At 36.2% G+C, this 17,474-nt stretch overlaps 1 protein-coding gene across 5 annotated transcripts in view; it reads right to left on the bottom strand.

Annotated features, from left to right (window-relative positions):
* Window positions 1–17,474, bottom strand: part of CBLB (Cbl proto-oncogene B) — a 218,962-nt gene that overhangs the window by 72,999 nt on the left and 128,489 nt on the right. For all 5 annotated transcript variants that reach the window (XM_059164255.1, XM_059164254.1, XM_059164256.1 and 2 more), the window contains exon 10: window positions 6,986–7,189. In XM_059164255.1, coding sequence (XP_059020238.1) covers window positions 6,986–7,189 — 204 coding nt within the window. The remainder of the gene's footprint in view (window positions 1–6,985; window positions 7,190–17,474) is intronic.

Below are 17,474 nucleotides of genomic sequence, written 5' to 3'. Positions count from 1 at the left end.
TGTAGCTCTTTACTGTACTTTAGAGACTACTTAATTATTTCAATTTGCCTATGTGAAAAACAAGACTATTGTAAGCTTGTCTAAATTATTTAGTGTTTAAAACAGGATTTCAGCTGACATGTTGGCAACTTTGCATTTTCTTTGAGTTTTAAACCTAAAGGATGATTTTATGATAAATTATTTGACTATAGCCATGTCATGAAATTAAAACTATGTAGATATTAACATAGCAAAGAAACACAACCAACCGCTTGCCAAACCAACACAGTTTTGGTGTCCAGTTCTTTCCAAATGACGATAGCTAACAATATCTAAAAGAAAAAAAACTTTCCATAGACATCTCAAAAATACTGATATTTAATTCTCAGAAACAGAGCAGTATCTCCTCTTAAATAACTATCTACAAAATAATATTAATTACAACTAATACTTAACATTTATTACATACCAACTCTGTTCCAACAGCTCTACATGTATTAACTCTTTACTCTCAGTAGGGTTTCACAGACAAGGTCACTGAGGCACAGGGAGTTAACTAACCAATGCAAGGCACATCGATTATTAAGTAGAACATAAACCCAGTATGCTGGGCTCCAGGGACCTTAAGAGCACTGTTCTTCAGTGTCACCACTGATCATTCAGTTAAAACAAAACAAAAACCCCCTTCTCAGTGGCATACTGTGTGTCAGGCACTATATAAATCTCTGGTTAGGAAAAAAAGGGCAAAGGCTAGGAGAGCAAGGCACAGCATCTCATCTCCAGTCTATCATAAGGACGCTGACTCAAAAGAGGTACAGGTATGAATTCAAGGGCTTGCTTCTCTCAAACTACTCATTATTCAAACTATTTTAAAGCAATCTGTAACATCTTTGCAGTCACCTAAAACATCATATAGCCCTTGGACAAAGGCAGATTTTCCCTTGGTTAATCCCACAAAAATACAAAAAAAAAAAAAAAAAAACTACTATTTAGCACGGAGGGCTTTAGGAAAATGAGTAAACAATGTAGTTAAGTGGCAAAGGAACCTGTTGACTTTGGATTGTCTAGTGTCAGCCATGGCTACCTGCATCACCCAGTGGGGGAGGTGAAGACTGCTGGCACATAAGCAGAATTATTCTTCCTGGGTAGGACTGATCCATGGCTTGCTGGAGGTCTTGTATCTCAGGCCACTAAATGCCACAGGTTTCTCCCAGCCCTCAGTCACTGTGAAAATCAGAATGTCCTCACATATTTCTGAATACCTTCAGGAGGTAGATCTGCCTGTGGTTGAGAAGCATGCCCTATATTTGAATATCTATTGTTATTTTTGTATTTCACTTTTCTTGCAAGTTTTGTCTTTACTACTCCCATGTGGACCTCTGTTGTCGGAACCCAAGTCACATTAAAACAGCAGCATTTCCCTGAAAACACTGATGTGTGCACGTGAACTCTTTCCTCGAGATCAGGAATACCATGGGTCCTATCCTCACACATTAGCATTGGGAAAAGCAAGAATTAGGTAATATATGAAGTTTTTAATTAATAATATGTATTTTAACCAATGCTGGCAACATTTGGGGAATGTATAAAAAGGATAAAAGAATAATTCCCTTGATCTCTGATTATACCTGTATTTCTTTTCACATGGCCATTCAAGCTTCTTGAAGCTTAAGTATGGCTTCAAGATAATGTAATGCTTAAGACCTAAGGAATTAATCTCAATCTCAGTTCATATACACGTTTAATCTGTCAACATTTTCATTTTGAATGCAAATCTTTGTTTGTAATTTTACATATTTGGTGAAAAATATGTTCTATCAACATAAAACTGCTGAGGAACTGTTAAGATTCCTAAAACCTTTGACAAAATGAAACAAAACTTTGACTGACAACAGACACCTTTTCTTTGTTCTGATCTAACTGAAGTCAGAGAAAAGGACATGATCTTACCAATCACACCCTAGACTTCATCTGAGGACTCACTCAGATCCAGTTATCCTAGAAATTCTGACAGCTTGAGAAGTCAGGCAGTGGTACAATTTCAAGCAAAATCTAAAAATCTTCTAGTTAAAATCATAAAATAGACTATTTCTAGGATGGTAACCCATATGCTGTCATGTAGATTTATCCATTCTGTTTGCTTCTGTAACATTAGCATTATTATATTTATAAAACAAATAATAAAAGATATTCTATATGTTCAGTATGCAAGTATTTATAAACTCCAGCTACAGGATATTACCATGGTAACAGGAATATACAAACAGCTCAGTCCTCCATGCTATGATAGAAGCATTACTAATTTTAAAAATGCAATATGTTTAAGACAGGCAAGAATTAGTTCATAATATAGTTGTAACCCTGCTCATAAACAGGAGAAAGATGGGTATTTGAAATAGCAGACAGAAGAAAACTGAATCATTCTACTGGACAATGACTTACAGTCATTCAGGGAGTTGGAAGGATGAAATATTTTTAAAACGAATGAATGAATGAGTTAGTGAATGAGTGAATGAGACAACAGAATGAAAAAACAGATAGGAAGAAGATTCAGGTAGAAGAGTTATTGTGTCAAAATGACAGTGTGATATTTGTTATAACCTCAGTTGTTAGAACTGAATAGAATCTATAATTTGATATTTTGTACATTCACATTCAGCCTTCAGTTTGGAATAAAGAAAGATGTGTAAGATCAGGTCATTCATTTCAAAGAACATATGAGCATGCATGTCCATTTACTATTTCATTTAATATGTACTGTATGTGTTGACATACCAGCAAACACAAAGAAAGAAGATACTGACACCAGCCTTAAGAATGAACAAACCAATGGAGAAGGTGGTTCTCTAAATAAAACAAAACACTCTCGTGTAACTCCTTAGACAGAAGTACATATAAAGTGCTATGAGAACATGATGTCATAGCAATGTTTTTCCCAATTACGAAGAATTGATGCTTGCATCTACACTAAAATTGAGATTTTACTGAAAGTTAAGTGGCAGGAATTTATGAAATATAAAATTTACAATCTGTTTAATTGACTAGAAGCAGATAAGTGCACATGAAGACACTTAGTTGAAATAGGACTCTTCAACTTAAAAACAAATAATTATGAGTTGTTTAAATTTCTCCAAGATCTAACAACTGCCAGAAGGAAGGAGAGAAATCTGCAGTGGCGCTTTATGAAATGACACAGTGGACTGCCAACGAAACCACTGAAGGGGGACTTCTGGAACAATGAATGTCTGAGACCACCATTCTTCTTTTGGTAAACTAAAAAGAACATCAGTGTAAAAACCTCAGCTCCCTTGACAGAAAGCTTCCCAGTGTGCCAGGGAGAACAAAACATGCCCAGTCTTGCGAGTGGGTGAGAAGAGGTGGGGACACCACGAGGGTCGCCCTGAACATTCTGCTGCACGTCTTATGTCACCAGTCACTCCCTTTGGAATACTGAAGCAGGGCTCAAGCTACAACATAGTTCAGTGGGAAACAGACCAAGACGGCAACTTTCCCTAAACTGGAGGGCAGCAACTGCTCCCTGCAAACTGTTAAAGGATAGAGTTCTTGAAAGAATTCCTCTTAAGACCCCGCTCTCCTCCTCTGACATCAATCACTGCAAGAAGAAAATCCATTTAGTAAAGAAAAGTGAAATGCCTTTTTCCTAGCTAGGAAACATTACCTCCTAGGTCAGGTGAACTACTTGAGCTGCTGTATATTTCTTAAAGACTTTTCTGTCATTCCCTATTATCCATGCACTCAAGAAACATTCTTTATATGCTTGCTGTGTCCTAGACCTGGGGCTTGCAATTTTTTTTAAGGGGCTAGATAGTAAATATTTGAGGCTTTGCAAGCTAAGTCAAGATGCAAAAAACAAACAAACAAAACCAAGGAAATTATGTAGGTACTTATAAACTCATTTAAATATAGAGCTGTATAAAATGTAAAATCATTCTTAGCTCAATAAAAACAAACCAAGAATAATGGGCTGTAGCTTGCTGATTCCAGTCCTAGATCACTGTCAAATATCCAGGCCAAGCTAAGACCATTAGGTTATCAAATTAAAAGGAAAAGTCTTTGCATCAAGACCTAGCTTCTTCCAATAAGAACTACAGGGATGATCTAAGAAAGCTCTGCTCAACAGAATTATCTATTGGAGAATAGATGTTTTTATTATATCAATAATGCCCACAGAAAATGGTCTTTATCTGTACAGGTCAATATGGTAGTCACTAGACATGAGTGGCTATTGAGCATTGAAAATATGTTCAAGGGGACGGAGGAACATTTTATTAAACTTTAATTATTTTAAATTTACATTTAAATCAGCCACATATGGCTAGTACACCAGAAAACAGTTTTAATAGTCATCATATTATCAATTGGTAGGTCTTAAGTGAATGTGCTTGGGTTTTTGGTGACCCATTAGGTAGGTGTGGGTATAAATATTTTATAAGGCATAAACATTTTTAGAGTTTTATGTTTTTATCACCAGATCAAATTATTTTTAACTTCTGGTTAAAATTGTATTGGGGAGGGTCAGTCATTATTCATGATATACATTATATTATAGAACTGAAAAGACCTTCAGAGGATAGAGATACACTCTATCAAGTATAATGTATATGACATGATCCAAAGAGGGCAAAAGAGGCACACTGGGTGATGGCTCACAACTGGAGTTTTGAAGTTAAGAAGGTCTGGCATAAAGTATTGGTTCTGCTCTAGAGTACTACTGGGATCTTAGTAAATAGTATAGTACTATTTACTATCTAGGCAAGCGATTTCACCCCTTTCTTCCTCAGTTTCAATCATCGTATAGGACAGTAACACTAGCTTCTTCATTGGATTGGTGAAATAATCAAATGAGATTAAGGATTTAAGAACCCAGAACAGTGCCCTGTCCCTGAAATCATCAATGTTACTATTTTATTACCACTATTATTAAAATTTTTTTAAAAGATTTTATTTATTTATTTGACAGACAGAAATCACAAGTAGGCAGAGAGAGAGAGGAGGAAGCAGGTTCTCCGTTGAGCAGAGAGCCTGATGTGGGGCTCGATCCCAGCACTCTGGGATCATGACCTGAGCCAAAGGCAGAGGCTTTAACCCACTGAGCCACCCAGGTGCCCCACCACTATTAATTAAAATTAATATTGTATGAGGACTATTCAAGCATACATCCTGTACTCTGACTTAGTAGAAACCATTTCATGACTCAGCATGATAGAGAACGACACACGTGGTTTGGGATATATATCGCTGGATTGTTATCCAGAAAATGTAAGTTAGTCTCTGGTCTCTACAACCTACTAACACAGTCAAGTGGCATGTGTAGTCTGCACCTCACTTCCTTATCTGAAACATGAGAGGAACATTTACCTCTGTAAATTATTCAGAGGATTCAAGTATGTAAAAAAGTTTTGCTCATAGAAAAGATACTGAGGAACAACTACTTCCTTTCTTCCATCTCTTGGGTCAAAGGAATTACATGCTTCAAAACTAAGTTGTCAGGATTAAAGGGTAGAATCAAGAGTAGTTTCTCTGGGAGTTAAATTATGACTTTTATGAAAAATGAGCTGAAGAGTAGAAATAATCTCAGACTGAAAATGTCAGAGTAGCCATGTTGGTGATGGTGACATATCTGCACGTGTAAAAAATACCAAGGGTATACACGTCTTTGTTGAGCACGGAACACTGGAATACAGAAAATACAGGAACCCAAGCAATGAATTTTGGTATCTTCAAGAAGCAGTAACCCAAATAAATGCTTCCTCTGTTTCCTGCACCAAAGATTTTCCCACTACAAAGACAGATGCAAACGATCTGATGCCATTACATGTTATTATCATTCCACCTAGATGGCAAATAGGTTTCATGTCACCTGCCAAGTCCTAATGAATTACTGTGGAGGTTCTATAAGGCTGTGACCTCAGCGGGGATGAGAGCCATGATTGATTAGCCCTGTCTGCCATGAGTCAGGAGGAGGGCTGGGCCGGGGCACCTTCACACTCTATTTGCAGATCCTTTCATACCACGCATTGCCATTTCTCTGATTTTGAGAACACAGAACTTCTGAGTGTAATCCAAATTTCATATATCTTTCTGTGCAGAGAATAACCTGATACCTAAGAGTCCAGCTTTCTTAATCATTACGTTTCTGGCTTGCAAATTATTCAGTTGGCATTCTAGCTCATTGACTAGTCTTTTGTGAGCTCAGCTACTCCAACTGGGCAGTAGCATCCATTCTCAGTAAATTGACAAAGTCAATTTTCTGAGTCAGTAATTTTGATAAGCAAAGCACACTATGAGAAATTCACAAAGGTAAATCTTATGTGACTTCTCAGTCACATAATGGAAGACTGGCTTTCCTGGTAAGAAAATAACTCAAACAGATACTTCCTTTAGACTTCAACAAAGACTTTTTATTCAGTTTCATCATTTCCAACTTTTATATTTTGTCTTAATTTTTGTTTTCTTAATTCTTGTTAATTTTTTCTTCACAGATTTGTTCTTGCCAGTCTTAGACTATGTTTAATTCTATATGAAAGCTCTCACTGTCTCTCATTTTGAAGTTTAAAACCAGCAGAAGCGCTTAGAGTCGATACTAGTTCTTTCTGTGTAGGATTTCATCAGACTATCAACATTACCTGGGTTCTCACTTTCCTTTTGATTCTTTCATCTTTCTTTTTTTTTTTTTTTAAAGATTTTATTTATTTATTTGACAGAGAGAAATTACAAGTACACTGAGAGGCAGGCAGAGAGAGAGAGAAGGAAGCAGGTTCCCTGCTGAGCAGAGAGCCCGATGTGGGACTCAATCCCAGGACCCTGAGATCATGACCTGAGCCGAAGGCAGCGGCTTAACCCACTGAGCCACCCAGGCGCCCCTGATTCTTTCATCTTTCTTTCCCAAGCCCAAATCAACTCAGTTATAGCCTATGTGTGATAGCATCAGTCCTTTTTCATGTCCCTACACCACCCTGATGAAACCTGTGCTTTATCATTTTACCTTTCGAACATTCGCCAACCGATTCATCATCAGGGACTCCTCTCGGTCATCGTCATCATCCAGGTCCAGCATAGGCATTCCAAAAGGGTCGATGATGCTACAGCACCTGGAGCCTTCATCTCTTGGATCAAAGGGGTCCACGATTATGGGCTCCGTTCCTTTTATTTCACAGCGACAGAAGGGGCAGCCCTGGCCGTCTGACTCCTAAACAACAACAATAACAAAATGTGATTGGTCTTTACTCAAATAAAACAGTGAGATGCCAATGTTCTTTAACTATAAGAAGCTGCAAACAAGAGGTCTTAGGGTAGGCAGTGAGAGTGAAAGAAGATCTGTCTTGAAGGAGTAATAAAGTAGAACAGGGAGCCAAAAAAATATATGATAAATGTTTAGACGTTCAGACTCAGATTTTCAAAGAAAAACTTCTCTTAAAAAAAAAAAAGTTTGATGTGCCAAAGAAAAGGAGCCCAACTTTATTTTCCTGAATGTTCACTTACAATTGTAATGTATCAAAACTTGAGACTCTTATAGAAAACTAGAAATTGAATCATTTCCCTCTTTACCAAAAGGCTCCAGTGCTAATTAAACATTCCATAAAAGACATTTTGGGGGCACCTGCGTGGCTCAGTCTGTTGAGCGTCTGCCTTTGGCTCAGTCCGGTAATGATCCCAGGGTCCTGGGATTAAGCCCCACATTGAGCTCCCTGCTCAGTGAGGAGCCTGCTTCTCCCTCTACCTCAGCTTTCTCTCTCTCTCACATAAATAAATAAATAAATAAATAAAATCTTAACAAAAATACATTTAAAAAAGGACATTTTGTACAAATTCATTACAAATAAAGTACTACTATTAATTAAATAAGCTATTCTGGAAAACTTCCTATGAATTGCCTAGGTTTTTAAAAAAATCTTGATTTATAATCGGTGGGAAAAAATAAAGCAAACTGACATCCAGGAGTCATCAACTGTCCTGAAAGCCCGTCATTCTGACATAGTTCATTTGGAAATAGAATACCAGGTGAAATATTAAATTTTACCCCTCATCATGCTTTCAGACTAGATACTTCTAGGATCTAGAGATTCGTGCCAATAGTTTAGTGCCGGAAACTTGTTTATTAGTAATTATTGAAGATTTTGTTCAAAATCTCCCAATTCCATTTCTCAAAACTAACTGAATTAATTCACAGTTGGCAGGGAAATACAACAAGTTTCCTCATCCTGCCCATAATGCTGCCTTCTAGAGCTCGAAGGAGAATGATACCACCACTTTGCTGTTTCTCCATTTTACCCTGAGTTTAGTAGTGTGTTATTTAAAAAAAATAGGAAAAACCATAAAATCACTTTAAGGCAAAAATGACATGAATTGGCACCATTTTAGAGAAGAAACAAGGGATGTGAAGAGAGCTAACACCCTTAAAGAAACCATCCAGTGCTGGACTCAACTGCCCCACCCACTTGGTATGACGGGAAACTGGTTATTTGCATGCCCCACACTGACGCTCTGACCACCAGTGGAATAATATTTTTGCTCTCCTCTTACTAAACAATTGCTGGGCATCCACATCTGGCAGATCCTGTGGTCCGTGGGTTATTCTTTTCCAAACATCATTCTGATTAAAATGTAAGAATACAGAAGCAGACCAATACATGATGATGACGGTGATGAGATAATACTGGTATTTATTTGGATTCTTACCTAGCATGTGACTGGGGGCTGAGCAATTTTGGAACCTGAAGATTTTTTTTTTTCTGTTTTTCTGTCAAGTATTAATCGGTTCTCAGGTTGCCTAGCCTGATTAGGCAATCAATTCTAATTAATCACTTTGGTGACTAACGAAGTGAACATCTCCCTTTGCCACACATATTGTCAAAAAAAGAAAAACAAATGCTCTTTGCACTAGTCAATGAAAAGAAAACATAACATTTCCTTATTCATCCACTGTTAGATAATTTGGGAAGGAAAGCTGGGAGAGTAAAAGTAGGTAAACTAAGTGGTGTAGAAATACAGGCAGGCTGATACAAAACCCTTTGATGTTTACTGCTATATGTGCTTAACCTGGTGGGCTTCAAGGCAACTTAAAAATTTTGCTCTATCATTTTACAGATGATAAAGCTAAGACTTAATTCTTTTATAGGACATTAACATTTCCTAACAAAGGAGTAAATATTTAAGGAAAGCTAAATCTCTTTCTCCTGTCTTTTGATGACAAGAACATTAAATGCCAAGTGCATAGTTGAAGTATGTTATCATCTAGATAAAATCCCCTTATTATTAAAGTCAGAAGGGATCCATATTCTGTGCCTGTGATAGGATTTTCTTACAAATCTATGTAAAATAATTTCAAAAAGACAGTATATCTAAGAGCAAGATGGGAAAGGGCTGATGTTCCCTGTGTGTCTTCAATGCACAAAGGTTGGAAAGCAGTACTCTGAGCCCTAAATAGATAAATCATTTATTCATACATTTTTTAAAAATTACAGAAAACTTCAAACTTATGCAGAAACACAGACAGCAAAGTCTAGTGAATCTTCCAACTTTAACAATTTTAACAATTTGTTAAATTGTTAAACTTTAACAATTATCCAACTTTAACAATGATCAATTCTTGTCCAATCTGGCTTCATTGATACCTTCACTTGCTCCCTCCACCATTGGATTATTTTGAAGCACATGCTACACATTACATAAATTCATCCATAAGTGTCTTAGTATGTTTATCTAAAAATAGAAAATCTTTTAAGACCTAACTAAAGTATAATTACCGTGACTACAAATTAGTCCCCTTGAACTAAAACATTAAAGTCGCTATATTTGTAGCACAGTGCCTGGGATGTTTATGCCACAATATTTAGCTACAAAAGCTTCTCTTAGAACCTCCAAGGCCAATCTGCATGGTTTTTCTTTTGTTGTTGTTTTTTTTTTGTTTGTTTGTTTTTTTGGTTAAGGATGACCTCCAGTTTAGGTCATCCATTTTCCAAGAGAAGGTAACTGACAAGAGGAGTCTGGAAAAGGGGAGAGGGAAAGGGCAATAATAGCATCTTGATGGCACTAAGGAAAGGAGTAGGAATAGTTCATCTATAACTGAAATTAGTTTTTCTCCCTGTCTGCCATCTGACAGTTTAATACTACCCACATTACTGGTGTATATTAGAGTTGTTTTAGGATTATGTATCAGAAAGCGTATTATCTGTTTAGCTTTGTGTCTTTTGAAAGTTCAAATGACCCACTAAATTAACAACAACAACAAAAACCCCCCCAAAAGCCTGAGCTGCAATGTACACCCACTTTGATTTGCAGACACGGATCACGCTGAATCTGTCTCTTTAATGTATGACTTCACCCATCACTCTGTCTCTGTAAACTGACTACTGCCACATGCAAATTAAGTTTAACCATAAATTCTCAAATGTCACTTTAGTCCTCTGCTCTAGTTTCTGTCAAATGGTTGATTGAATACACATGAAGAATGTCTTCAACAGACATATAACTCATCAGGATTGTGCCTAAATAATTAAAATAATGTTTCTGTCAACATATACTTAACACAAGATCAAGGAACATATGTTAAGAAGAAAGACCAATAAATAATTTCTAGTCCTCAACATATTCATATCCTGAGAACGTTAAGAGGAAGTACTTGGGACTCCATCCGTGCTAACTGACTCTGAAGATTTTACTTCCTCAAATAAGAAACACTTCCAAACCAAAGACACAGAAGTGGTCAGTGAATGCTACACTCATCTGAAACTTAACAATGTAATATGCTTATGACAAAATAATTCAGACTCCTATGACAACCATTAATACTAAGTTAACGATATTAAATATAAATATAACTTTAGGCAACCTGAGAACCAATTAACACTTGACAGAAAAATAGAAAAAAAAAAAAATCTTCAGGTTCCAAAATTGCCCAGTCCCTAGTCACACCCTAGGTAAAAATCCAAATAAATACCAGTATCATCTCATCACCATCATTATTATGTATTGGTCAGCTTCTATATTCTTGCTGCTTAAATACTGTTCAGATGGATACTACCTCTTAAATACCTTCTTCAGTTTTTTTTTTTTTTTTAAGATACACATTATATATAGTCCAGCTTATTTGCTCTCAGGATGGTTACTAAAAGTCACATTTTAATTTAAGGTTAATCACTTCATGGCTTCCCATATATTCAATATACAGAGAACCCTGAAAAATAACTAGGACTTTCCGAGTCTCATTTTGCAGTGCATTTTATATTTTTTACTGTGTGTGTATATATGTGCTTTCTGTATCAGTAACTTCTAATTTATATTACTTTGCTATATTTCGCATAGATTTGAAGTTCCCATAAATCATTTCGGTAAAGCATGGAACAGCTATAAATAAGGAAATAACTGGAAAAATACATACATATACTGGGCATAAATTGGGTCAACACTAAGCATTTTCAGAGCACAATATTTCCTACAGAAATTCAATAACTTCTTGTTAAAAGAACAGGTGAGGATAGTTAATAGTAGAATAAATAGACCCAGAGTGAAAGAGATGGTTGGTTTGGGGGCTCTTTCATGAGGAGCAATGAAAAGAAGATGTTGGTGAATCTAGACTCTTCTAGTTTTAATCTGTTTTTTTTTTACATGAAAACAATAAATCTGAGAAACAGCACAGTCATTCCAAATCAGGACACATGAATTAGAATCCCACACCTACCAATTACTGCTGTGGGACACTATATAAGCCATTTCATCTTATTTGTGGGAATAAGACGGAATGTACAGCTTAAGGGATATTTCACAGATTAAGGTAAGATAATTCAAAGTTTTCAAAGTGCTTGCAAATTTTAGCATAATTACTATAAATATAATTTCAAAAGCAAAGAAGTAAGATAACTGAGGAAACAGGTTTATCATCTGAAAATAATCCATAAGAATTCCCAAATTATGAAATGAATACAATTTTAAAACCACAGAATCCCCATTGTTCATAAATTAAGAAAAATCAGAAATAGGAGACAGCTTCATAAGTGATACTATCAGTTACTACCATTAGGAAAAATACTAACTAAAATTTCAGGCACTGTTGTAAGCACTATACATATATTAACTAAGATAACCCTATGAGGTAGGTACCATTATTACCCCCATTTTACCAGTGAGAGAGTGGAGAGTTAACAAAATTTGATGGAGGTCACAAAGCTGAGCAGTCGTGAGCAGGAAATTTCACTCAGGAGGACTAATGAGCCTAGTCATTCCATCACTAACCTACCACTATCCTACACAATAGCATCAGGAACTAGTGGTTCCTCAATATTGGATTCATAACTTAGGTTAAAGTTTTAAAATAGCTACCTACTACTGATCATTCAAAAATGAAAAAAAGTGACTATTTTGTTCAAAGCATATATTTCAAAATTAAATAAACTACTATAATCAATATATATCATTTGCTCTACTTGAAAAGTTTCAGCTTCTAATAACTTGTCCTAGTAATTAGAGTATTCCTTGGGTGATTGATATATATATATATATATATATATATATATATATTTTTTTTTTTTTTTTTTTTAAGATTTTGTTTATTTATTTGAGAGAGAGAGAGAATGAAAGAGAGAGGTCGGCTGGAGAAGCAAACTCCCTGCTGAGCAGGGAGCCCGATGTGGGACTTGGTCCTGGGACTTCACGATCATGCCCTGAGATGGAGGAAGTCACTTAACAACTGAGCCACCCAGGTGCCCCTTGGGATATATTTTTTTTTACACAGTAAGAGCTTTTAAAATGTTTGTTGCTAAGAGTCCAATTTAAAATGTTAATGCATGAAGTTTACGCATTTGCATTCTAAAGATGCTTTATTTAATGGAGTGAACTTTTAAAACACCTACTGAAGTCCTCTGTTAGGACCAACCAAAAAACCTTCCCAAATGCCAATACCTTTTACTGTCCAGGCACATCACGATACTGTCAGTCAAGCATTCACTCTACAGGGATTTTATTTTCTCCTCTTTTTCATTCCTACTGTCATCACTGTCATTCATGAAATAATTGTAACATTTTTGGATGACTCCGGTAGCCCCTACATTATTCCCAAAGTGAAACAGGAGCTCCCAACATTTTATTTGATCACATTTATACAAAAAGACACAACATGTCATCAAGTACAGAAATACCAATTTATAACCATCTTAAAGGCAAATATAACCTTACAAATTTTCACTTAGGCTAGAAATGTGAAGGTTGGTTCCTTTTGAGGGAAGATACAATAAAAGATTATTCTTTGTGCCTTCAGTGTGATCATCTGAGCTGGTTTCTCACCTCTCTTACACATTTTTCCCCCAACAGTACTCTAAATACGGGACATCCATAAATCTCTTTAATCATATTCTGTATTAAAATCAGGGCTCAGTGACTTTGTGTAATTTTATTTTGAACATTCCAGGTATCTTTCCTTTCAAATATCTGGAAAACGATGCAGAAGAAATAATCACAGGAAGAAAGTAATTTTACTTCTAATTGAATTAAAGTCCTTGGCAGCAATTCAAAACAAGGCTGCATATCCAATTGATATATGTATATCCATTTCTATTGAAAAGAAGATGTGAAGAAGATAGTCTAGAATTTGTGCCATCCGTAAGCTCAGAAGCCATGTTCTAGGTTCCTCGGGTCGGGGAGGAGTTGGGGACCACAGTATGGAAACATCCCTCACTTCACACCTCATGCGGTGAGCCTGAACCATCAGGGCTGGGCAATATGCTACTACAAAAAGATGTGGAGGAGTTCTGGATGCAGAAGGAAAAATGTTTTTTTTAAGAAAAATGTTTTGTGGAATAGCGAGGAGGTGAAAGAAAGCTGTGAGTTTTATTGCTGCACCCAGAGTGATACTGCTTCAAAGAAGGTCTCCAGAGAGGTGATTATTCAACTTACTTAGTATGCTGTGCAAACTCTGGCTTGCTTATTCAATTTATTAAATAACACAGATGTTTCAGAAGGAGAAAAAAGTATGTGACACCTCTTCAGAGGCATGACTAATGGGCCATTAGGACAGAAATGAAAGGGTAACTACTCGCCGCCTGAAACAGCTAACTGACACGGCAACCATGCATTTCTGAGGGTTTCCGTTAATTACATAAAATTTCAGTTTCCAATGAATTCAATTAAACCAAAGTAGGGCAACAAATGGAAGAAAAAGTTGGTGAAGAATAACTTGCTAAAAATGCACCCTGGCTGAACACATAATGTTTTATGGTCAGGGTTTAATATTTCTTTCCTATTGGACTCTGACTGATTTATCAGAGCTTCTTGGCAGGCACGCAACCTTTAAAATCCTTTTCCAATAAGCATGCCCATCCAAAGTAGCAAAAAGTAACAAAAGATGTCTCGAATCTATAATTAAATTTGAAGGATAACAGGATGTTCATTTCAAGTAATGACTATTAATACCATGCCCCTTTATAAAACTTTCAGATTTAATTTTACCTTCTGGAGGGTCAGGCCTGGGTCTTGTGTTCTTTCTAGCTCAGAGATTAGTACAGAACCTGGGACACAGCAGCTGCCCAGGAATGTTTCCTAAATATATGGATAAGTATATGGATTTGAGATGTTGCAGAATGATGGATAAAACAATCCATGTCTGCTTCCACCAAGTAGAATAACAAATGATCTCTATGCCTAATTAAGTTTGAAAACAACCTGTCCTCTAATAGAAAAAAGTAAACAAGCATATAAAACAAAAAGAACGGATTTAAAACAGGGTGCCTGGGTGGCTCAGTGGGTTAAAGCCTCTGCCTTTGGTTCAGGTCATGATCTCAGGGTCCTGGGATTGAGCTCTGCTCTGGGCTCTCCATTCAGCAGGGAGCCTGATTCCCCACCTCTCTCTCTGCCTGCCCCTCTGCCTACTTGTGATCTCTGTCAAATAAATAAATAAAATCTTAAAAAAAAAAAAAAAGAATGGTTTTAAGTCAGAACATATGAACTCTAGCTCTGTACCAGTTTGAATAAAGAGAACACTGAAAAATAGAGACATACTGCTCTGTGGAGTCATGTCCAGACTTCACAGTCATAATTTCCCAGTGCATCTACAAGTTTAGATACAATCTTTGACAATATCCTGCAGAACTATGGAAATGTTCACTAACTGTTTTTTTTACTTCTCATATTCACCATCTTTTAGGTAAAGTCCTGTGAGCAGCTTACAGAGGTCCCGATGTGAGGCTTTTAGAGTATCTGTGGTTTGTCAACTGCATTTTAACCGGATTAACGTTGTAAATTATAAGAATTTTGTTTTTATTAAGTAACAGGCATTTTGCAATAACATGCTTAAATGATTGTCAAACACTGCTATCCATATTATATAAAAACAGCCAAAACAGATCTGCTGGTTGGCAGGAAGCACCACTTTGTGAAATCTATATGTGAAGGTAGAAATATTCAGGTTAACCCAAAGTGGAAATGTTCAAAAATTGATGCTTCCTTTAACTTCTAAGATCCCACTGAGATAGAACAAGTGTTGAATAGCACTTTGCAATTCGCAAACCTTGGCCCATGAACAGTTTTCTTCAGGGTAGCGAAAACATGAACCAGGGATCACCATGCAATGCTTCTTGGTGTAAAAACGTAATAAAGAGAAACTCACAGTTTTACTGCCTCTAGCTTAGTGCCAGTATTATTGCAAGTGGAAACAGTATAATGTGCCTCAAAAATAAGTGGACAAAATCAAAATGTGAAAAGTTGAAGGTAATCATCCAGCAGCTACTGAATGGAACAAATGGATCTTAGGTTTAAAATTCTTAGAACTTATTCTCAGATCTTGGGCATAATCAAAGGTATTTGAAAAAATATAGGTATTTTCTCAAAAGAAAAATGAACAGAACTAAGACATTTGATCTATTATATCAACAATTTATCCAATTTATCTATTTAACATCTTTTTAATGTAATCTTAAGTCTACTCTTTACACTACCTAGCATACAGTCCATAAACACTTACTTAGTACCTACCACGGAGGAGGCCAGTAGCACGCTAGAAGAAAGGGATTCCAAATTAGGTTCTTGAAGAGAAAAAGGTAAATATGTAATGTTTACAGTACAAATACAATGAGGTAAGAGTTTACAGGGACATATACAAAATGTATCAGAATATTTATAATTGCAACATGTCTTGTGTGGGAAGAATTAAAAAATAATGTTGAAATAATGCTTTTGAACATTTTTCATTAACCTATATGCAAAATTTTTGATCAGATTAAAATAATCACATTATTTGCTAGTAGCAGGAGCCTGAAGAAATTTGAGCATTATTTCAACCTTCTGAGTATTTTTGTATTTGTTATTTTTTGGTTCCTACTTCACTACTTCTTGATGACCTTCTTTTGAAACTTTACTCAAAGACTAAGTTGTCAGTGCTTGGCAATTTATGCACTTCCTCAATTTCTAAAAGTAAAACTGAGAAGTATTTCACACTAATAAAGAAAAAAAAAAGTGAATGTTGACAATTTACACTATGATTGGGCACATCTTTACCTAAGTCCATTAGACCAATACAAAAAATCACGAAGTGAATCAAGGAACTGATTAGCTGCTGGCAAGAAGAACTGTATTATTTGGAGAATGCACAGTAATATACAGAAAAGCTGTGGTGATTGGAGGGACAAAGGATTCATAACACAGCCCCGGCAACAGGGAAACTCTCTTGGGTCTTTGGCACACAACTTATTTATTGCAAAGAGTTCACAAACTTTACTACATAAAATGTATAGTATTGTCCCTGAAATTGTAGAACATAGGTTCCTTTCAAGAAGTATACAAAAAGTAAAATAAAATCTGTTTGTTTTATATTCAGCCATACTCTCTTACTCTGGGCTACAAGGTAAACAGCTACTCTGTATGATGCTTTCAACAATAATCTTTAGTGAGCAAAGATCTTGCCAAACTAATGGGACCTTCTGACTTTTAACCTACTTAACTTCCAAATACTATGCAAATATCAAGTTAAAGCTGCCAAGTCCTGCCATAGGGACATATGTATGTCCTTGCTCCCAGACTGAGGCCCCAAGAGTAGAGGCCTAAGACATAGGCCATGTGTGGGGCCAAAGAGTACTGGGAGTTTGCTTCAGCCTAAAATTCTGGTCTCTTTAGGGAGAAATACAAAGTTTTTAGCTTCTCTGTACCGATGCGAACCATACCACCACCTCAAAGTCATAAGTCAACCCAAAGGGGTGGCAAACACAATTTCCTTCTATTTACCCTGAGATACTGAATGGGTATCAGGTAAAACCAATCATAACAGTCCCATCTGTCAGTCAGGCACTGAGTCAGTTTCTTGGAAACAGTTCCTATTGATTGATGTGAAATACACTTGCAAACATAGTTCTCTCTTCTACCAGAGTATCTTATTGAAAGTCATTTATAAAAAAACACTGTTAAGTCTGCAGAACAATTAATATAACTTACAAAATGTGAAAATCCTTATATTTAATTACTAAGTAATGAGTTCAACAGCACCAGTGGTCTCA

Source organism: Mustela lutreola, chromosome 2 (genome assembly GCF_030435805.1).
Source record: "Mustela lutreola isolate mMusLut2 chromosome 2, mMusLut2.pri, whole genome shotgun sequence".
In the NCBI taxonomy this organism is placed as follows: Eukaryota; Metazoa; Chordata; class Mammalia; order Carnivora; family Mustelidae; genus Mustela; species Mustela lutreola.
This window is presented reverse-complemented; position numbering and strand designations above follow the sequence as displayed.